This window comes from Anabrus simplex, chromosome 6, assembly GCF_040414725.1.
Source record: "Anabrus simplex isolate iqAnaSimp1 chromosome 6, ASM4041472v1, whole genome shotgun sequence".
NCBI lineage: Eukaryota > Metazoa > Arthropoda > Insecta > Orthoptera > Tettigoniidae > Anabrus > Anabrus simplex.
In genome coordinates, this window is record NC_090270.1 from 301569461 (window position 1) to 301593482 (window position 24022).

At 41.0% G+C, this 24022-nt stretch overlaps 1 protein-coding gene across 1 annotated transcript in view; it reads left to right on the plus strand.

Annotated features, from left to right (window-relative positions):
* Npl4 (nuclear protein localization 4) overlaps positions 1 to 24022 on the plus strand; it is a 278312-nt gene that overhangs the window by 34390 nt on the left and 219900 nt on the right. The window contains exons 4-5 of the mRNA XM_067150486.2: positions 14082 to 14219; positions 15745 to 15868. Of these exons, the coding sequence (XP_067006587.1) occupies positions 14082 to 14219; positions 15745 to 15868 (262 nt within the window). The remainder of the gene's footprint in view (positions 1 to 14081; positions 14220 to 15744; positions 15869 to 24022) is intronic.

The window sequence follows — 24022 nt, forward strand, 5'->3', positions numbered from 1 at the left end:
GGGCTACAAAGGGCATGAAAATAAGACTCCCTAGGCCTTGACATGTAATATTGTCGGGGTCAGAAAAGTTGACGAAGGGAGGTTGGATAGGATAGATGAAAGTGAGGAGCATGGCACAAGTAAGTAGATGCAATTCCAGGACTCAGCTGAGGGTCCTGAGGTCACCAACCCATGCTCCAAAGTTAAGGGCCCTTGGTTCCCCTTTTAATCACTTCTTACAACAGGCAGTGGGTACCATGGGTGTTATTTTACCACCCCCACCCACAGAGGATGCCTGCATTAGCTCCAGCCCCTATGGTTTAAAGGCAAGTTATTTTGTGTAGTATGCACCAGACAATTTCCTGAGATATTTGCTGGCTGGTGTGATATGGTCTTTTAGTGTCGCTCAAACAGCCAATCGTTATGATTTTCTTATACCATACTGTCATTATCTTATCTGTTGGATCACCCTGTAGGTGGGTGCTGTAAAATAATATCCACAGTATCCCCTGCCTGTTGTAAAAGGTGATTGAAAAGGGTACCAGGGACTCTGAACTTTGGAGCTTGGGTTTGCGACCATGATTCCTCTAGCTGAGTAAGGATGGAGCTCGATAGCTGCAGTCGGTTAAGTGCGGCCAGTATCCATTATTCGGGAGATAGTGGGTTCAAACCCCACTGTCAGAAGCCCTGAAGATGGTTTTCCGTGGTTTCTCATTTTCACACCAGCCAAATGGTGTACCTTAATTAAGGCTATGGCCGCTTCCTTCCCACTCCTATACCATCGTCACCATAAGACCTGTGTCGGTGCGACATAAAGCTGAGTCTGGCATTGTTTCTTCATCCTTGTGTTGTGTGCCTTCTCACTCTTCTATCCCATGGTCAACTCTTGTTCTTTTCTGGCCCTGGTGGTATTAGGTTTTTGAGGCCTTGGGAGATATCAGGCCCCTGCCTGTCCTTTGCTGATACTTTCATTTTTGGAAGGGTTGTACCTCTTCCGTCTTTTCTCTTTGATTAGTGTTAATAGAGGATGGTTGCCCAGTTCCACCACCACCACAACCTATGTTGGAAGATCCGTGTTATAAATTGCGTGAAATGCACACTGAACCATTACAACAGACACGCTTTTATCCAAATGGCCCCTCCCATGGCTCAACAACTCTAAAGGGCCATGGCCTACCAAGCGACCGCTGCTCAGCCCGAAGGCCTGCAGATTATGAAGTGTCATACGGTCAGCACAACGGATCCTCTTGGCCGTTATTCTTGGCTTTCTAGACCGGGGCCACCATCTCACCGTCAGATAGCTCCTCCATTGTAATCACGTAGGCTGAGTGGACCTCGAACCAGTCCTCAGATCCAGATAAAAATCCCTGACCTGACCAGGAATCAAACCTGGCGCCTCCGAGTAAGAGGCAGGTAGGCTACCCCTACACTGCGAGGCTGGCAATTGCAATACACGAATGCTCTCTGTTCACCTGGAAACATCATGTTGGTGGTACTACTGACTCCTGACAGGAAAATTCCAGAGGACAAATTGGGGAAAAGGTTTGTTTAAAATAAGAGGAATTAGGGATAGGAATAATTAAGCAAGGGCAATGTTGATAAATTTCCTGCTGCTATTGAAGAAAGGACCAGATAAAGAATCGATAAGGAAACTGCCACCAGACCTGTGATGATAGAACTACATCATGTTGCTCAATACGAAAGAAAAAAAGTTCTTCCCATTTGTTGACATATTTTCTTCTTCTCAAGCTGTTTTGGTTACTACTTCTGCCGATTTCTGAAATATTGGAGGACTTACACTGTGTTGTGAATGTACCTTTCAGTAGTAGTTTGTAATAGAGATATATTAATTTACCACTTTTGACAAATTATTTTTCATAGTTTAATGTATTTACATATCTGCGGTTTCATGTTGATTATTTTTTGTGGCCTTACTCACGCACATAAAAGAAATAGAGATTCCGCGCTGCAGTGGCCTCTGCGAATTTGAACTGTTTTATGATATCAATGCCTCTGTGAGAGTGTCGCTGATCCATAATGACAGTGTTAAAATGTGCAACCAAGACTACAATATGACATTTATTATGCGATATATTGTACTCTTTTCACATAGAGTTGCTTTACATATTTATCTAAACAAATGCATTGACAACACTTCTACAATTTTACCTGATGACAAGTTCCTTTGGATGGGGCAGTGCTTCTTTTTTTGGCTGTATTATATTCTCGAGTTACTCTAAACTAGATGTACTCTTCTTTTGTTATCCTCTGTTATTAGTGAAGTTCTGTATGCTTCCTTTTTTATTATAAGTCTGTTTTCTTCTCTGTGGTACATTTCATTTAATTTTGTTTCAGACATATTTCTGAATCATAACATCTGCTTTTTGTGATCAGTTTGTTGATTTATTGATTTACTTGTGTAAATTTATAAATGTATGCTGATAGGGTTTACACGTAGGGCTTGGATTTTTAAGTCACTCCTGTGTCAGTAGATTTACTATCATGTAAAAGAACTCATGTCGGACAAAATTCTGGCACCTCGGCGTCTCTGAAAACTCTAAAAGTAGTTAATGGGACATAAAACCAATAATATTATTAGCCTTTTTTTAGGTTTAAAAACGAATGCTTGGCCTTTTGTAGAAATTAGGTGACAAATTTAAAAACAGTTGTGTTTGAAAGGCTTGACAAAAACAAAATGTTTTTCCATTGGTAATGAAACTAACATCCTCCTCAGTCCACTGCCATATCAGAGTCTTTTCTGAAGAATAGTTTGGCATGTCGAATCTTACTATGAACTCCACACACTATAGCTGAAAAACTGTATTTAATATAGCTCACAACCTCACAAAGCAACTTCAGAATAGACGGAAGGACAACGATAAGTAAAATACTGGCCGACCCCCAGACGTGAAAGTTACTTTTCAGTATCTTGTTGGTAAATGCAAGGTTAATGGCCTGTTTTACCCCATTATCTTTTCAGAGGATACTGCATTCCATTCCTTTATACCAGGTTCATCAAATATAAATCGGAATTTAAAATTAGCGGCTGTAGTAGGGAACGGAAATGGGTAGGGCTTTGAGAGAATGTTTGTGGGAATGTCAGCGTAGGGGTCTTGATGCGTCACACAGCACCGCTTGCTCAGGATGCCATGAACAAGCAAGAGATACACACGTCCACTGCGCAGTGCATCATAAATTTCTGGCAAGAGAAGGCAGCAAAGCTTTGGAAATTTTGAGAAGGCTCTGTGTACAGTTTGGGAACACATCCCTTTCAAAGACCCAGGTGTATGAATGGCACAAATAATTTTTGGCAAGACAGGAAGAAGAGGCAAATGAGCTCCACCAAAGACTTATCACGGACAAGCATCACTGCAGACAACATTAGTGCTGTATGTGACCTTACTCAAGAAGATCAGCGCATAAACGTTGAAATTGCTTCACTTATGTTCAAGCCATCATCAGTGATGAACTTGGCCTCTGGAAATTGTCTGCCTTGTGAGTTCCTCGTCTCCTTACCCAGGAACAAAAAGTAATCCGCCAAGATGTTTGTCAAAGGCATCTGAATTGCTACGAGGAGGAAGGATATGATTTTTTGCATCGCGTTGTGACTTCTGATGGATCTTGGGTTCATCATTACATCCCAGAGTCAAAACAAGCATCATGGAGTGGCGGGAACGAGGTGCAGCTGGGCCAGTAAAGGCCAAAACATGCCTTTCTGGTGGAAAGATGTTTGTAACTGGTTTTTTTTGTTTGTTTGTTTGTTTGTTTGTTTGTTTCTTTGGTTTTTTTCTTTTTGCGGGGGGATTTACGTCACACCAACACAGATAGGTCTTATGGTGATGATGGGATGGGAAATGCCTGGGAGTAGGAAGAAAGTGGCCATGGCCTTAAGGTACAGCCCCAGCATTTGCCTGGTGTGAAAATGGGAAACCATGGAAAACCATCTTCAGGGCTACCGACAGTGCGGTTCCTACCCACTATCTCCTGGATGCAAGCTCACAGCTGCACAGGCCTAACCGCATGGCCAACTCACCTGGTCTGTTGGACTTACATTGATGTTAAAACATACAAATTATTTAATAAGGAATATAACTAATTTTTATTTTTCTGTATGTTGCCAGTAGCAAAACTAGCAATATGGATGACACACTCCTGCTATGAATATATCAGACTTTATTCTGCATCTTGATTGGCTATATACTGCAATCGTTTTTACACAGGCTATCTTTACTGGCAAGTCAATCCTATTTTGTCCAGCGTGTGAAATGTCAAGTCAGCTATGTTAAAAAATTTGCATCGTGTAGATACTGCAAAACCTGCTCTGTGTCAAGAAAAGCAGGGGAGACGACAGCAAATTCTCTCTCTTCTTCGGTATGGAAATGCTTGCCGGCGAGGAACCTTTTCTGGTGAAGGAAGAAATGTTAGTCTCTAGGCACAAGGTCAAGGGTGTAAGGGAGGGAGGGGTAGTCGAAATGCTGCCCGCCAACTGATTTAATGTGAGCTTCCATTCAACCTGCAGAGTGAGGTCTTGAATTGTCATGAAGCAATTGATTCTTGTCCCGTACAGCATGAAATCCGCAAGTAGAACACCACACTGACCCAAAACACAGTTGCCATAGTCTTGCGGGTTGAGAATGTCTGCTTGAATTTCACTTTCATCTGAGATAAAGTGTGTCACCACTCCATTCATTGCTGCTTGTAAATTCATTGGTCACGTAGGACACCCATGTCTTGTCCCCTTCCCCCCAATGATGTGGTCCTATTACACATCACCTTCCTCATGGTATCAGGTCAAAAATGTCAAAGCACTGACATGTCCCTTCATTTTCTGTTTCTTGGTCAGTACCTTCTGAATCCACTGAATGCACAACTTTCTGTAGTCTAGCTGTTGTGTCAATTTTGCTGAGAACTAATCTTGAAACATGTGAAAAGTGAAGTGATAAGGTATTGAGAACTGTCTGCCTGCAGGAAGGGTGGGGGCAACCCCGCACAATGCCATCACTGATCAAAGAACGCTGGCTATAGAGCATGGATTGGCATGAACATTTTCCCGACCTTCCTTGAATGACCTTATCCAATTATGGACTTTTCCATAATCTCACAGATATGATGAATCTCTCCTGGTGGCTCATTCCTTGCTGTCAAAACTGGATAACTGGCCATATGTCACATGCAGCGGGCCACTTGATCCTTTTAATGAGTTCCATTGCACACTACAAACCAACAACATAGTACAAACATGGCAACAAATGTGTGTTTGTGCTCAAGTGATGCTGGGAGTCAGTGCACATACATGAAAGAATAAACACGCAGGATTTTAAAAGATTTGAACATCCAGTCCTAAATTTAAAAGATGGCCTTTGTACTATAAAAAGCCTGTTTACAAGCTGTTGGCATTTCCCTTGCTTGCTCATTCCTGACCATAAAAGAGAGTGGGGTTGAGATCTTGCGCCACTGTGTTTATTGTTTAATCCATTTTATATACTGATACTGTCATAACTCATCCACCATCTTTTGAGCTCATGGAGTCTTCTCTTTTATTATTGTTAAGCCATCTCAGCAAAAACAATCTTTCCAAGAGTTGACTTTATGCTGAGTAAAACAAGACAATGTGCTAGAAAACTTAACTCTTCACACTGCTTCCTCACAAGTAAATCATGACTAATAATGATGAAATGTTTCAATCAAACATAAATTTTTCCTGCAGTGGAAACATGTTTTCATAATCTGGTGAGGATTCCTGTAATTCTTTCTGCTACGGAGTCATCCGTGGTAGTTAGAGGTGAAAGAAGGTGCTGGGATGAACAGGTCTCAACTTACGAAATTAAAGTTAATTTAAAATTTAACAAAGGTTATATTTTCTTTTCAAGGTCAAGAAATAACAAGTATAACAGGAACTCAGTTGTATATCAACAAGTTAAGAAAGTACAATTACTGTTTATTAATGGATTTTGGGCTTCGAGCCCCAGATTCACAATTCTTGAGCAATTAGCCCAACTTTACTTATGTATAAGGTTCAACAAAGGGGCAGAAAACCCCAATCATACCAAGGAGCACTAGCTCCCAATTACCCAGTAAAGTCTCCTCGAGGCACACAGAACCCAAATTTAAGAAAGAGCAACCCGCTCTCAAAGTTCAAGCCCATCAACGGCCACACCAAACTCCACCTTCAAGCTGTCCTCCGAACACATAAAAACAGGAGTAAAAATACCCAACCTACTGAGGCCTATTCAGTAAAGAAACAGGACAATGACATGGCCCCAAAATACCAACTTGAATGGAGGCGTACTCAGCACTCCTAATACACTTTATTAAAACCTAATTTGGCCCTAGGCCGCTTATGCAAGGGCTAATCCCATACTACGGAGGTGACACGAAATAAAACTTTATTACATTACGAAGAGATGGGAAACTGCTATAAAAATGTAGTCACCTCAAAACAATATGAGTGGGAGCTCGAGAGGGTAAGGCACTCTCTATCCCAATTTGTAGTTAAAGAGACAGAACTTTATACCAAGCGTCTTTTACATTTTAAAGGAAGGTTACATGATAAAAGTTTCGAACCTGCCCCGAGGGTTAAACTGTTGAGCTAGCAAACAAAAAAGTTATTAAAAGGCCATTACCTGATGGATGAACTGCCGCCTGAAGAAAGGGGCGCTTCCCGCCCCCTGCTATATAATCACACTAGGAAAGATGTTACTGAAGTGGCCCCGAGACCAGAAAATCAGCAGTTTATATATCCTCATGGAAGATTCGAGACGTTTCATGAATGATTACAACCCGCCCACAAAATTTTATTGGTTACCGAACACAGTTACAGAGCAGGTTGGGGAAGAAAGCCCCGATTGGTCGAAAATGAATTTAAGAAATTCGGGATTGGCTAATTTCAAAACTGGCGGAACAAACGGATTAACATTGCCAACTCGAACAATGACAGAAAGAAATTTAACAAAGAACAAACTTATGACTACAAAATTTCTTCAAAAAAAAGGTTCCTTCACTTCGCACTAGGGTGCACAATTGTAGTTCTTAAGTGGTGCCATCTAGAAGAGAATGTTAACACTTCTTGCTACAAAGAAAACAAAAACGAATCGAAACTGACATAGTTCAGAACACTTCAAAATTTACAGTAGGGACATCTTCTGAGAAATCTTAGAATTAATGTGGTTGTTAAAGTTCAGGCTTCCTCCAGTAGAGGAGTTTCAACTGGCGCAATGTTTGAATTAGCGGCGTGGAGGTGTACCGCCCGGTACACTTTCAATGCCTTGAAATTGAAGTATTAAATTAGGAAATGAAGTCTTGAAGGAAGTAAATGAATATTGTTACTTGGGTAGTAAAATAACTAACGATGGCAGAAGTAAGGAAGACATAAAATGCAGACTAGCACAATCAAAGAAGGCCTTCCGTAAGAAAATAAATTTGCTCACTTCAAACATTGAGATACGAGTTAAAAAGATGTTTTTGAAGACTTTCGTCTGGAGCATGGCATTGTATGGAAGTGAAACATGGACGATAACTAGCTCAGACAGAAAGAAAATAGAAAATTTTGAAATGTGGTGTTATGGAAGAATGCTGAAAGTGAGATGGATAGATTGAATCACAAATGAAGAGATACTGAATCAAATTGGTGAGAGGAGATCGGTTTGGCTAAATTTGAGCAGAAGAAGAGATAGAATGATAGAACACATCTTAAGACACCCAGGACGTGTGCAGTTGGTTTTTGAGGGGAATGTGGACTGTAAGAACAGTAGGGGTAGACCAAGGTATGAACATGACAGGCAGATTAGAGCAGATGCAAGATGCAGCAGTTAGTAGAAATGAAAAGGTTAGCACAGGATAGGGTGGCATGGAAAGCTGCATCAAATGAGTCTGTGAACTGATGACTCAAAAACACGTCTTGAAATCTTTCACGACCTGTAATTATTGACTCACTGTCACTTTCAGATATGTGGAAGCATGATGCAGTGTAGTTGGAATGAAAGTGAAGAAATAATTAAGTTTGAATAAATCGGGCAATAACAGCACTACACCAGACTGAACTGTCCAAAGTGAGTGTGGATGGATAACATAAGGAATGAGAGTGGGTGGTGCATATGACCATTAATGGACAACGAAATGTACCAACCCTCTTTCTCATGAACTAATTGTCTCATTAACTGTGAGATTTGTGCTAAATGAATCTTTAAACTATTGTTTCCAGTTCTTCCATTCAAAGTTCTTGGGACGACAATCAACCTAGTATCCATTGCATCGTGAAACTACCCGTGCAAATGCACGAGTCGTCACTTTCATTTCGTGTAAAATATGGAAGATTTTTTCTCCATTGGTAGATTGTAAGGAAAATATATATAGCCTAAAGTCAATGAATATAAAATATAAGGTGCAGTCAAATGAAAACCGAACACCCACTATGTAAGTATGGCATAGATTTATTCAAAGGTAATTGCCAAAAGCGTTCATACATTTATCCCACTCAGAGACGAGATTATCAATTCCAGTTTCGTAGAGAGAGGTAGGTCGCTGACGGTCTTCCACTTCCTTGTCCAAATGAAACTGACGCGCACGAATGTCTTTCTTCAGGTACCCAAAAATATGAAAATCACAAGAGGAAAAATCCGGGTTGTATGGAGAATGTAGAAGTGTTTCCCAATGAAATCGCTGAAATGTAGCCTTCACCAGGTTTGAAGTATGGGGGCATGCAACAGGACAACTCCGTCCATCAGCATTCCAGGGCATTTTGACTTTAGGACTCATCAGAGTTACTGCAAACTGTCTTCATAGGGCTGCCTGTTGATTGTGGGTCCATGCTTGAGGAAGTCAACAAGCAGAAGAGGGCCCCTGCAGTCAAAGAAGATCATCATGATTGTACTGGAATTTGTGTGAACAGCTTTGGATTTCTTTCATGGAACAGAATTGCAACATTTCCATTGTTCCCTTTGGCATTTGCTCTTGGGTTCCACGAACCTACTACGCCGGCGTACCAGCGGGAGAGATGATACTCCCACGTTGCACATCCCAGGTGGCGGATGCGGGGATCCTAACCATTTTGCTGGCGGACTTGAAGGAAATAAATTACTCTCGCGGACCAAACACACAACCCCCTGTGGGTGGGGGACGCAGACGAAGAAAACACCCACGGTATCCCCTGCCTGTCGTAAGAGGCGACTAAAAGGGGCGACCAAGGAATGATTGTATTAGATCCATGAAACTACTTGTGATTAGTACCACCACGTGGGGAACACCATGGGTCGATTTTACTTTCACGTAGTACCACTATGTTAGGTACCAAACAGGTTTGCGATTAGTAGCATGCAGGAGCACTGTGCAGTCAGCTCCCCACTTAGAGTGCACTGTCGGCTTTTACAGTACCTGTGATTAGTACCACTATATGAGTGACACCATGGTTCTGGCTTGCCTGTGATTAGTACCTACTGTATGCGGAACACCACGGGATAGTACGAGTTCCTGTGGTTAGTACACTTATGTGCTGATCACCATAGGTTTGCGTTGCCTGTAAATGGCGCCACAGTGTGCGAAACTTCATAGGTTTGTATTATATGTGTGAATTTCATTACATGTGAGTAGTACCATACTGTGTGAAATACCACGAGTCTACGCTACTTTTGTTAGTATCGCACCATGACAAATACCATGGTTCTACTTTCCTAGTGATAAATACTATTATGAGGGGCCGATGACTTGGATTTTGGACCCCTTTAGACTGCAAGCATCATCAATTCAGTATTGTGCTTTAGAAGCAGTCCCTTGGCCAGTAATTCTATCGTTCTACATCAGTTTCTGTGAATGTGAGGCATTGCGGGTTGGATCCACTGATTTTTTCAAATTCATATCCATCCATGTTTTGAATTGTGGTCAGTGGCAGATTTTGGACTTTTAATTTGTCATTAGATTTTGTCTCATTTCGTACCATTAGGGGCCGATGACCTAGGTGTTAGGCCCCCTTAAACAACAAGTATCACCATCATCATCATCATGCTCTTGGGCTCAAAATGGTGGCACTCCCTTTCGTCCCCTGTGATGATACGGGACAGAAATGCATACTCTTCCTCGTGGTACCGCTGCAGATGAGTCAGACATGATGCCATTCTGTCAATCTTTTGTCCCTCCTTCAGTTGATGCAGAACCCACTCTGGATAAATTTAGTGGAAATGCAATTGATCTTTGATAATGGCATGCACAGAGGCATGGCTAATGCCGAATGAATTTCTTCCTCCATGATTCGTCAGTTTTTCCAGATTAGCCCATCAGTCTGCAGTATCACATCAGGAGTAATGGCTGGATGGGCCTGTTCTGGTTGCGCATTGTGTTGCAGTGATGTGCGCCCTTTTTGGAATCTCCTATGCTATTCTTGCACACTCGTCATCGACATGGAGTGTTCGCCATACACAGCAGACATGCGATGATGAGTTTTGCATACACCAGCACCCTCAGCCACTAGAAAATAAACCATACTTCTCTGCTCTTCTTTGCTTTCCTCCATTTCTTCAGCTGGATGAACACACTAGACCTGTCCGCGCATCATCAAAGACATAACTCAGAAACTGTGTGCACTTGTGAGTTGTCATGTAGTTCTCCTACCACAGCGATGGCAGTATTATATGTAACAAGAGTGGTACTTCCTTTCATGCGGAATGTATATTAAGGTGGGTGTTTGGTTTTCATTTCACTGCCCTTTAAACTGGTACACTCTTTTGCTATTTGTTTTACGTCGCACCGACACAGATAGGTCTTATGTCGACAATGGGATAGGAAAGGCCTGGGAATGGCCGTGGTCTTCATTAAGGTACAGCCCCAACATTTGCCTGGTGTGAAAATGGGAAACCACGGAAAACCATCTTCAGGGCTGCCGACGGTGGGGTTCGAACCTACTATCTCCTGGATGCAAGCTCACAACTGCGCGCCCCGAACCGCACAGCCAACTCGCCCGGTACATTCTTTTGAGTCTCTATAAATGAGCTAAACTGTTGTATAGTGAATTTATAATGAGATCACTGCATTTTGTTAGTTCGTACACATGAATCACCTCTGTCTGCTGGGTAAAGCGCTACTAAAGTGTTCCGCGCCACTAAGAGGTTAAGACCATGTGCAACAAAAAATTTTTTTTTTTTTTAAAAGGTACATGACTAAGTGTTAAATCAACTATTGCACACAAGCAGCAAGTTGTGGGACATGAAGCTTAGGAGCCGTTTACCATTATCATTCAGGTGGCCGAAACCAAATTTTGCTATCACATACTCCCATCCTGAAGAGTCTGTGCCAATTCATGCATTTAAAATCACCTGTTAATAGCATTTTGTTAAGTTATTGACCACATCTTGCAGATGATTGTAGAAAACGTCTTTCTTCTGCTGGCTGCAGGTGGGTAGGTCTCCATGATTATTGCTACAGTTCCATTTAGGGTTAAGACTGCGATTTTGTCAGAGACTTTTTTAAATGATGTTACTGCTTTGTTGCGTCTTTTATTAACGAGAAATCCAACTCTGTACACACATTTGTTTCTACCTGATAAGTAAAGTCGCATGCTTTTACTGGCATCTAGATTGCAGTTTCATTGCTGCCAGATCCTGGAAGCCGTTACCCTGTACGGTTCCAAGTTCGGTTCCAAATTTCAGGACTTCAGTGCATATTTGTTCATCTTTCCTACCTGTGCTCCACTTTGAACATTCCAAGTAGCAAGATTCAGTTTCACTTTTGGTGAACTTTTCTTAGTGGTAGCTTAGGCGTTTGAGGCACTCGGGCAGTTTCTAGTACCTCCACAGGAGTGCCCAATCACTCATTTCTTTCTGGTATGTTACGGACCAGGTTACTTGGCTCGTTGGCTCGGTCTGAATAGTTCGACTAAACCTGCAGTTTCTTATTTAAGAAATTTGCTTAGTTAGATTGCCATGTAAGTCAATACAGAATACAACATGAAATTTGTCACATGTAACACGGTAATCTTTGTTGAAAAATTTTCTGTACTATTTGTTGTGAGTACATGCCAATATTTTTATGCCACTCGGCATGCGACTACCAGGAGGACCAGGGGACTTCTTTTGAGCATATCTTTGCCCTCAAGAGGTTGCCTTCACCAAGGCTATGCAAACTCTCTTCCCACTTGAATTTCAGCCTGTCATGTGGACAGACGGCTTTTGCAGCCACCCCTAACCTGAAGAACACTGTTTTGTGGATTCCAGTATCATCCTACTCTGAGGGGACCATTGCTTTATGGAATCCAGTGACATCCTACTCTGAGGGGCCATTGCTTTGTGGAATCCAGTGTCATCCTACTCTGAGGGGACCATTGCTTTGTGGATTCCGGTGTCATCCTACTCGGAGGGAACCATCACTCCTCCTATCTACTTGTAGCCATTGGCCTCTCTAGGGAGCTGGGTTACTTACTGCTGCCCAACACTCGACATCAAGTTGCTGGCTGTACTTTCTACTCTCCTACCATAACAGAGCAGAAACTCTGGTCAGACTGTCACTGCATCAATAAGACTCCCAGTTTTAGGCTGAACAGTCCAGGTTTTGATTTTATTCCTCCATCTGGTGTCACCTTCCGCCAGACGATGATCTTTTCCATAATGTTTTAGTGTATAATTGTCATGGATAGAAATCATAGAAACAATGCCTCTAGGAGATGATAAACTTTTGAAACATGACCGGGTGTAACATTTCTTTTCCTGTGTTTCTTGGCGAGTTTGTACTTCCACATTATTGTGTGCTCTATGTAGGCTAGTCATTGGTGATTTGTTTTTATTGGTTCCTACTGTGAAATGAAATGAGGGGCTGAGTACAGAGAACAATGGCTGCATAGACAAGGCGTTGCCTTTAAATATTGATGATGCTAAATATTTAGTGTTTTCAAAGAATGCCTAAAAAAAGAGACTACATTTAACGACCAGTGGTTAAAAAATTTCAGTACATTACAAAAAGCAAGAGAGATGAGCATGGAAAAATTAAAGAAGTCAGCCATGATGGACACATCGGAAGCAGAAATCCGAGTATGAAACAACTTAATTGGAATGTAAGTCCAAGCATAAAGATTTCCAGGACAATATTAAAACCTTCTGGTGGTGTTAAGGAGGGATAAAAACACGAAAAGAAGTTATGTTTAAATGTTAAATAAAGACTACCTGGACTTAGTGTGTAATTTGTTTTCAATGTAGTTATTCTATTTTCTCAATGTAGCTTTCAAATCTCAACATTTGAATACTGTTTTCAAATCATGATATTAAAATATCATGAAAATGTAATAAATAAAGCAATGAAAAACTAGATTTTCATGGTGTTGATTAATTCAGTTTGGGGTTGTCCTTTTCGGTGATTTGGATATAGTTTCCCTAATAAGACTCTTTGCACCTAGTGGAAAGTACAAGAATTTATAAGGGGAAGTCAGTGAAAATAGGTCACTTGCCTAAAAGTATAGAACAACATTATATATCTCAAAAGTAATCACCAGAACCGTTAAGGCATTTATCTCATCGTCATTGTCTGATGCACAACGATGTCCACAAGTGTCTTTCTTCAGCTCCCTAAATCTCTGAAGCATAGTTGGTAGTGTGGGGGCGTTATAATGCTGTTCGATAACATGGCTGGGTGCTTTGACTTTATTGCACACGTCTTCATAGCACTGTGCATTGATTGTGGCCCCATGCTTGAGCTGAAGAAGGACATTTGTTGACATCGGACAACGACTTGTGCAACTGGGTACTGATGTGGTTCCATCTACAGTCATCAAGCTTTGTTAAGAATGGGATGGACCAGCGAGATAAATTTCTTAACTGTTCTGGTAATTCCTTTTGACGTACAAAATGTTCTTCTATACTTTTTGACAGGTCACCCATGTTTATTGGACTGTCTCATTACCTGTGCAATGACTTTCATACTTTGACAGTTTTTTTCCAGATGTTATCCCTGGCAGCTAGGCCAAAGTTTCCCCAGTATGGAATGAAATGAAATGAACTGTATGTCTATATGTCTGAGTGTAATTTGGTACTCATTGATTCTAAAGATAAACTACTACTTCATGCAGTTTATTTTTTATTGGCACTCTGGTGGTTAAGAAATATTTTAACTGAGTCTTAATTGTGTTTTAGTTGCCGCCATGGTCCTAATGCCTGCTGTGTCCATTGTTCTCCCCTTGAGTCTTTTGATGAAGCATATCTGCGAGAACAGAACATAAAGCATTTGTCTTTCCATGCTTATCTCAGAAAACTTACTGCTGGAGTAGATAGGTAAGTTTTTTACTTCCTTTTTAATGATTTGCATTATTTTGCATATTTTATATATTGGTTTGGAGAACATAATTTACAGTACATAGATGGTTAATAATTTTAATTTTTTAAATGGTATGTTTTGTAATCTTCAAGCATTAAATTTAAACTAAACATGGAAAATTATTAGATACAGTACTAGTTGTGGTGCCAGGCTCTGCTCAGCTATCAGTCAATTAATCACTACTGATCTGCATTTAGGGCAGTTACCCAGGTGGCCGATTCCCTATCTGTTGTTTGCCTAGCCTTTTCTGAAATGATTGCAAAGAAATTAGAAATTTATTAAACATCTCCATTGGTAAGTTATTCCAGTCCCTAACTCCCCTTCCTCTAAACGAATATTTGCCTCAATTTGTCCTCTTGAATTCCAAATTTATCTTCATATTGTGATCTTTCCTACTTTTAAAGACACCACTCAAACTTATTCGTCTACTAATGTTATTCCACACCATCTCTCCTCTGATAGCTCGGAACATACCACTTAATAATACCAATGTAGTTAGTCCGTTATTGGACATTATAAATTTTCCAGCTAACTCATTCCTGATTGCCAGCGTTTCACCCCAGTGTGCCAAATTGGGCTCATCAGTTGGTAAATAGCACACCTACCAAGACGCCTGGCTAGTGCGTATCGTAGAGGCCACTGCGTAGGGTGCTTGGAGCTACCGGCAGTGCCAATGCACTATGAGAGAGTTTGTCTCATTTTCAAAAATTGATGCCTGCCTGGCCATCAGATGATATAGATGTTGATTCCCATTGGGAACTTGAAATATTTGTCCAGAATGAGTAAATTTATAATACCAATATAGTTAGTCCGTTATTGGACATATTTACCAATATTCTAGAAGGGTGATAAGAAACGATTTAGCAACTACAGTATAGGGCAATCACCCTCATTTCACATATAGCAAAGATCTTTAAGAGGATATTAGAAGGAAGGGTGGGTAGGTGGGTTGATTGGTTCATAGTGTGTGAGAATATTTTTAAGGTTTGGTGCATGGCTGATTGTGTCTATGGGGCTCTCTGGAAGATCATAAGTGTGAGGTTAAGCTGAGAGAAGACTGTAATATTATTTTAAAATGTGACTGATGTGAAGGATACTGGGTTCGGTTGCTTGGGGAGTCTGGGGAAAGAGTTCATGTCTTGGGAGAACTGGGGGCCGACCAGTTGTGAGAGATTGTTTCGTATGATATGAGGGGAAAACTGTATTAGTATAGATACTGCTTATAGTTGGCAAGTTTGATGTTTACAGAGGTATCAGTTCTGCCTTCCTGGAAGTGAAAGTCATTGTCAAGGAAAGTTTCAGTTGAAGAGGTTAGTATAGGAGGGGCCTTCCTGGTGCCCATGGCATTACCTCCAATCTGGTAGAATAATTGCCCCTTGAAGTTGAAAAAGTTAAAAGAAAAGTGTTTTAAATTTCCCTTTTGTATGATGAACATTTCTTTGTTTCCTTGTGATATGGTAATATCTGTGCCTACTCTTCCAGGGGCAAGTTCGTGTCATTGGAGGATATTAGCTGTCGGATCAGGACTGGCTGCAAAGATCACCCACCTTGGCCCAAGGGGATCTGCTCTAAGTGTCAGCCAAATGCAATTACTCTCAACCGACAGGTGAGTATGAGGTGCACTTAAACTACAGTACCACCGAGCTCGATAGCTGCAGTCGCTTAAATTCGGGAGATAGTGGGTTCGAACTCCACTGTCGGCAGCCCAGAAGATGGTTTTCCGTGCTTTCTCATTTTCACACCAGGCAAAGGCTGGGGCTGTACCTTAATTAAGGCGACGGCTGCTTCCTTCCCAGTCCTAGCCCGTTCCTGTCCCATCGTCGCCATAAGACCTATCTGTTTCGGTGCGACCGTGAAGTCAATAGGAAAAAAAAAACCTCGGTGAAAAATTGACTTACATTTACCCCAGAAACTCCTTGTAAACCATGTTTGCGGTATTGCCTTTTGGGGCTAGGATGACCATGCAACACAGAACTGTATATGCGAGTGACAGTCTTCTCTCAAGTCGGAAAAACAGCAAAACAACATGTTTCTTTATTTTTTAAAAGAGATTCCAAAAACCTGTTTCCACGTCTGTAACATTTTCAATTTTTGAGATGTAAGGATCCCCTTAAAAAGAATTCATGGGTTCGAACCCCACTGTCAGCAGCCCTGAAGATGGTTTTCCATGCTTTCTCATTTTCACACCAGGCAAAGGCTGGGGCTGTACCTTAATTAAGGCCACAGCCGCTTCCTTCCGACTCCTAGGCCTTTCCTATCCCATCGTCGCCATAAGACCTATCCATGTCGGTGCGACCTCAAAACAAATTCTAAAAGAAAAACTACATTACAGGAAGACTATTGGAAGCAGGCATGTTGCAAGTCCAGCCATTTTCCATGGAATTATTTCCTGACTTCATTTTCTGATGTACCCCTGGGGTACAGGCAAGAAACATGTAGGGGGAATATTTGCCAATCATTTATTGTGAGAGAAATATTCACATACAACATGAACTTTCATATGCTCTTATGATAATTAGTAGTCTGGTGAAAATCACTTTCTTATTAACTTTAGTTATGACACACGCACAGTTGTGCATTAATAACCCTTCATCATCATCATCATCATCCTAAACCATCTCCAGTTTCCTGGGTGTGGTATATGAGCCTCCTCCATCTCATCCTGCCCTTGTACCATTCCTCCTCCACCAACTTGTCCCAATCATGACCTCTCAGCAGTACATCATTCTTAACTAAATCTATCCATTTCCTTCGTGGCCTTCCCATGGGTCGCCTTCCTTCTACTTTTCTGTCAAATTCCTTCCTTGCAGTACTGTTTACTGGCAACCTCTAAATGTGACCAAACCACTTCAGCCTTGATATCTGAATCTTATTGAGGAGAGAATCATCTATTCTACTTCTTCTCTTATTTTCTCATTCCTAATCTTGTCTTGCCTTGTTTTCTGGATCATAGTGCGTAGGAATTTCATTTCAGCTGTCTGAAGTTTGGAATTATCTCTATTGGTCAGTGTTATGGTTTCAAGACTGTATGTAAGAATTGGTGTATAATAGGACTTGTAAAATGTCATTTTTTTTTTCATGGGTATTTGCTCATCCCACAGCAGGTGTCATACCTGGTGGTAAAATTGTGTTGCCTTATTGATTAGATTGTTTACCTCATGTTTTGCTAGGTTGTCATTTGATATAACGCTACCCAAGTATTTGAAAACTGGAACGCTGTCCAGTTGGGCTTCATTTAACATGACTACTGGTTCTGCTCCTTCCCCATACACTTTCATCACCACCGTCTTGGTCTTGCTGATGTTTAAACCATATTTCTTAAACTCCTCATTCCAGCTTTGCATTCTCTCTCCCAGTTCCTCTTCTGAGTCACTCCAATCGTAACATCATCTGCAAATGTGAAGGCTTTGATATCTCCATGTTCTTTCCTTTTAATAGATTTCATTACTACATCCATTACAATAATAAATAGAAGTGGTGACAATGAGCTGCCCTGCTGCACTCCTCTCTTTGTTTCAAACCAGTCTGACAAACCACATCATACTTGAATACAGCTTCTATTCCTACCATACAACATTTTCACTTTGTCTATGAGGCTGTCTCGCACTTGAAGTTCTTTCATGCATTGCCAAATTCTTTCCCTTGGTACACTGTCGTATGCTTTCTCAGTGTCCAAAAATATTAGAAATAAAGGCTTGTTCTTCTCCCAGTATTTTTCCATTAGCATCCTGATTGCAAATATAAGGTCTGTAGTTGACCTTCCTGGTCTGAAACCATACTGTTCTTGTTCCAAAATTGGTTCAAAAATATCTCTGATTCTGGTCTCTCTTATTTATTCCAATATTTTCAGGACATGAGACAGTAGTGTGATACCACGGTAATTAGTACATTTTCGTCGGCTTCCTTTCTTGAACAGAGGTACAATGATGCCCATCTTCCAGTCCTCAGGAATAGTATTTTCCTCCCATCTCTTGTTGAGCAGTCTGTAGAGCCATTGGATTCCTGGAATTCTTGCTGCTTTCAGCATATCTGCACTTAGTTCATCTATGTCCACTGCCTTTCTTTTCTTCATGCTCTTGAGCGCATTTTCAACCTCAAGCCATGTAATTGGTGGTTCAGTTGTGGTTCCTCGACTGGCTCTCCTCTATCTGTTGTTATGTTTCTGTATCTCCATTCAGCAGCTTTTCGAAATAGATGTTGAGTTCTTGTTTAATTTCTCCCTCTTCTTGTGTCAGAGTTCCATCATCACGTTCTATTGCTTTTATGGTCTCCTGATCCCTTCGCTTGTTCTTCACTACTCTGTATAGCAATTTCATATTTCCTCTACTGTCCTCTTCCAGTTTGTCTGTAAACTCATTCCATTCTCTTTTTCTTCCCTTACAATGTTCTTTACAGCAAGTTTCTTGTTCCTGTATACTCTTTGAAGTCTCTGTATTTCTTGTTCATTTCGTTCTTGTCCCTGTTTTTGTTTTATCTTGTCCAGTGGCTTCTTTATTTGGTTTCTTTCTTTCACCACTGTTTTCACTCTATCATTCCACCATGGTGTCTCCTTTTTTCTTTTGATAGAACTTGTAACTCCACATAGGTTTTTGGCTTCTCCCTCAAAGGTGTCTTTGAAGGCCTTCCACTCTTCATTAACGCTGGTTACTTCACCCTTCGGCAAACTCTGTTGAATCCTTAGTTTGTATTCGTCCTTTGTTTGGACTTCTTGCAACTTCCAAGTTTTAACCCTTGGTTTTTTCATAATAATTTTCTGCATTTCATTAGTCGTATGTTTGAAGTCTACTACCAACAATCTGTGGTCACTGTCCATGTTTTCACTAGGGATGACCTTTACATCTGTGATGTACCTGCCACCATCTTTATTCATGATTATGTAGTCAATGTTCTATACTGGCCATCTCAACTGTACCTTGTTATTCTGTGACTGTCTCTTTTTTTGAAGAATGTATTTTTGATTATAAGATCATTTCTTCTGCACAGATCTAATAGTTGTTCTCCTTCTGGGTTTCTTTGTCCAAATCCGTGTGGACCAATGATGTTCTCGTACCCAAGTCTGTCTACCCCAACTTGCGCATTTAGATCTCCAATAATAATATTTTCCTCATTAACCGTATCTTCCAGGTCTTGCCGAAATTTCTCTTTGTCTTCCTCACTGCAGCCTGTCTGTGGGGCAGACACTTGTATGACTGTGTACTTAGTGTTCTCCAGTTTCATGAACATTTTAATGATTCTATCACTTTTGCAGATAACTTCAGCTGTAGCATCAGTCCCTTCGTTAATTAAGAATCCAACACCATTTTTCGCTACCTTCTACTGTCCACTCCAGTATAATTTATATCCTCCACAAAGTGTCTTACTTCCATTCCCTTTCCATTTGGTCTCACTTAATCCCAATATTGATATTTTTCTTCTATCCATCATGTCTAGGAGTTCTTCTGCCTTTCCAGTTAATGATAGAATGTTCATAGTTCCAATTCGGTATTTGGGTCTCTTTTTTATTTGGGGTTTCCTTTCAGAACATTGTATATCATCAGCCTTACAGTCATCATACTTTACAATTGTCTGAGAGAACGTGTCAGTCCGGTCTATAATCTTCTTTCTGAGGCTCTTTTTCTTATTGAAAGCGACTGTACTCAATACTCTCCTGCTGACTTGCTAGGCCTAACGCATAAGAGGATTTTCTTTCAGGGTTTACTCCCTTAGCCTTTGAGGATGCCTTCCTCGTCCTACAAGGCAGTAGGTTCCATCTGTACACCCCAGAAGGATGGGTTGCCTCTTCCGCCATCTCCACCGTACCGAAGTCCATCTTCTCCGCCGTAGATGCCGTTGAGGTCTTCACCCTTTACCCAGGGCAAGGGCCCTCCTTATTTATGACCCCTGGAGAGAGGGTGTCCCAGTATTTTAAAACCCCCAGGAATTGGGCTACCTGTTGGTCCGCAGGCTGTATTGGTTATTTCAACCAGCCCTACATACTGTAGGGGCCCCCTATCCGCCACCTGGGGACGCGCTCTGTAGGGGTCAGGTTCCCCTGGTTACTTATTGGAAGTTAACCCCACCCACAAGGAGTGAATTGTTACTGTAGGGCGAGTATCCACAAGAAAAGTTATGATTTTGCCAATACTTAAGTAGTTCATGAATTGGGGAGGTATGGTAGTTCTGAAAAAAATAAAATAGCCTTATTTGCGTGCTATCTCAATGTAAATTTATACTTCATTTACTATCTAACCATTCAAATTTCATCATTTGGAAGTTGAAGAAAATTTATCCTATTGCAGTGTTTGTTTCACTAACTTGCCGTTTTTCTGGTTCTTTAACACATCAGTATTATCTTTCCTTTAAAAAAAATGCTGCATGTTTCTATGATTTTTCAGTTTTAAAGATCTAAACTGTTACATGGAGCAGCCCCCTAAGATTTTTCTTTCAGGGTGAATCTCCCTTAGCCTTTGGCAGTCCCCTGTCACAACTACAAGGCAGAAGCTTTTTGATAAATTTGTGTGTCATTTCCCACACAAAGGCTTCATGAAACTTCCTAAGAGAGAACTCTTCTGCCCGGAGGCGTTGGTTCTCTCAAAGGTTGTCGGGTTTGGTAACGGCTGCCCAACCCTTCACCAGATAGTCGCAGGATTTAGGATTGGATGCAAGTCAAGCATGCCACTGCACAGTGTTCTCTGTTCACTGTTGCCATATCCCACAGTTTGTTATATTGTCGGTTAAAAAAAAGAAAAAGAAAATCTGATAGATTGGGTCAAACTACTGTACCACAACCCAAAGAGCCAAGTACAATCAATGGCTGGATTATCTGGTGATTTTCCTGTTTCTGTTGGTGTTCATCAGGCCTGTGTACTCTCACCTCTCCTCTTTCTAAAAGACATGGATACTGTAATGAGAGATCTACAGAAATCGTTACCTTTGTCCTTGCTCTGTGCTGCCGATGTGCCTTTGGCTTCTTGAGGATAAGACTGACCGCCTTGCAGAATTTGGACTACAGCTCAGTGTTAAGAAACTGAGTATTTGACAACAGATCTAAATGATCTGAATATTATTCACGTTAATGGCATTTACCTTCCAAAGACATTGTCACTGAAATATCTTAAATCGACTATTACTGCAGATGGAACCCTCACTCCTGAAATATCAAATTGCACGAACAGTGCTCGGCTGAAGTGGGGCTCAGTGGTTGGTGTCCAATGTGATAAGAAGATTTCAGACCAGCTAAAGTCTAAAGTTTATCGATCTGTGGTGCATCCAGTTTCTCTCTATAGTGCAGAATGCTGGCCTTTCACTAAGGAGATGGAACACTAACTTGGCATGATGGAAACAAAGATGCTCCATGACACTTTGTGATCATTTAAAGTTAATATTGTATACTTCGTGATCATGTCAGGAACAATGATGTTCACAAGCGATACAGAGTGGCACCAGTCGCTGTAAAGATGAGGAAAACCGTTTGTGCTGCTATACACATGTACTTTGAGCTGTTGACACAACAGTTGTAAAGACTGGATTGACATTGCTGACTGATGGGAAAAGGCCAGTAGGATGACTGACGCAGTGTTGACTTGACACCATACATGAAGATAAAAATTGCACGCCTTCATCGTGACATGGCGCACAGTCATGTGAAGTAGCAAAAGCAAACCAAAAAAAAAAGTAGACCCCACTAGCATGTGGGACAAATGTTACTGAAGAAGAAGATTATTTATCACAATAAAGAAAATCTCTCTCAGCTCCCGATATATTTCTAAACCATTGGGCCTAATCACAGTCACTACAATCAAGTGATCATAACGTCACCTAGTACTTAATTTTTTTTTTTCAAATATGTCAAATCCAGCAGTGTGGGGATGTAAAACAACACTCACCATAACATACAGAGAATTGCAAGCAATGAAAAGCAAGGGAAACAATATCAGCAACCATTAACACTCACTATTTACAGTAATAAATACTAAAACTGTCTTTGTTAACACCACATGACGAGTGGTTCGACCTGACTTCCACAAAGACACTCCCCTGAGCTAATGTTAGGCATGGTTTGCTATCTGTGATGTTTAGTAAACAGAAATAAACTTTCACTGCAGCTTAGGGTAATCTCATAGCCATGGAAAAAAAAACTTCCAAGAAAATTGGAATAAATCAGAGACTTCTCAGATGTCATGGCGCAATTCCCTTAAATAACACAATGAACGTGAATACTTGGGTCTGTAGACATAACCACAAGGCTTTCTTCCTTGCCATAGGAAAGCCTTGTGGTTATAATTACACATCTGCAGGGAAACACTGGTCATCACCTGCCTTTTACTAAATGAAGATATTTCACATACAGCCACGTCACAGGGCTTGTGTTTACACTGAGAACTCTACTAAGAGCAAGCCTCAGTCTCACAAGGCTTGCTCGTACTAAAGACTCTAACAACCCCCTGTAATAACCTCGCTGAGCTTATTAAATGGCATTACAGTTCGTACCCCACTGTCGGCAGTCCTGAAGATGCTTTTCCGTGGTTTTCCATTTTCACAGCAGGCACTGTACGTTAATTAAGGCCACGGCTATTTCCTTCCCACTCTTAGGCCTTTCCTATCCCATCGTTGCCATAAGACCTGTCTGTGTCGGTTCGACGTAAAGCAAATTCATATCAGATGTAAGGCTTTTCAGGCGTTTTTCTCTATTACCAGCGTTTCGTCTTAGGTCTGACACTAGACTCATCAGAGTGGGATGTGTCAGACCCTACCCACTGACGCTGGGGTGTATGCAGGTGAACTTATCAGAAGCCCTTATAAGAAGCACAGTCTGGTAACTGCATACGGGAGATAAATCTCCACAATGGAATTATTGCCCGCCTAGCAATTCCGAATGGAACATTCTAAATTCCCATGGAGGGAATTAGATTTTTTTCGCTTTTCAGGCGTTTTGCTCTATTACCAGCATTTCGTCTTAGGTCTGACACTAAACTCATCAGAGTGGGATGTGTCGGACCCTACCCACTGACGCTGGGGTGTATGCAGGTGAACTTATCAGAAGCCCTTATAAGAAGCACAGTCTGATAACTGCATACGAAACGCTGGTAATAGAGCAAAACGCCTGAAAAGCCTTACATCTGGTATGTTTTTGACATGCTCTATTGGTGAAAAATATCTAATTCCCTCCATGCGAATTTAGAATGTTCCATTCGTAAAGCAAATTGTAAAAGAAAATTAAAAAGTTAAGAAAAAAAGGCATAACATCCTAATGTCTTATCGTTTATTGGGACAAGTTCTACACACAGCATCCACACCTGGCTTGTTCTACCGATGACAGAGCACACCTATCCATTTATAAAGCATCCATCGGAAATACACCAAGGCTAAACATCATTCACAACAAGCTGTAGCTTCCCAGGTACTTACATCTTCTCAACACAGACGGAAAGAAACCTTGGCCTAATTCGAGCATTGATTGAGCATAATTCAGATGAGATTGAATCTAAGTGTGAAGCTATATTATAAATTTTCTGATTTGTATGGCAAATGACCTACATTTTATGATGGCAAATTATTCCTATAAAAGACACAACATCTACACAACCTTGGATGAACAAAATATTATCCCATAGTGGATACAAAATCTTTCGATGAATCGTAGGTTAGCTGCTAACACATGGCTTGTCTTAACTGATCCATACATGACCTAACCAATCTAAACAAAGACAATATCTGCAGTAACATCCTTAACATTAAACCTACCAATCCTCATGCTTTTAAATGAACTTCACTGGCTCAA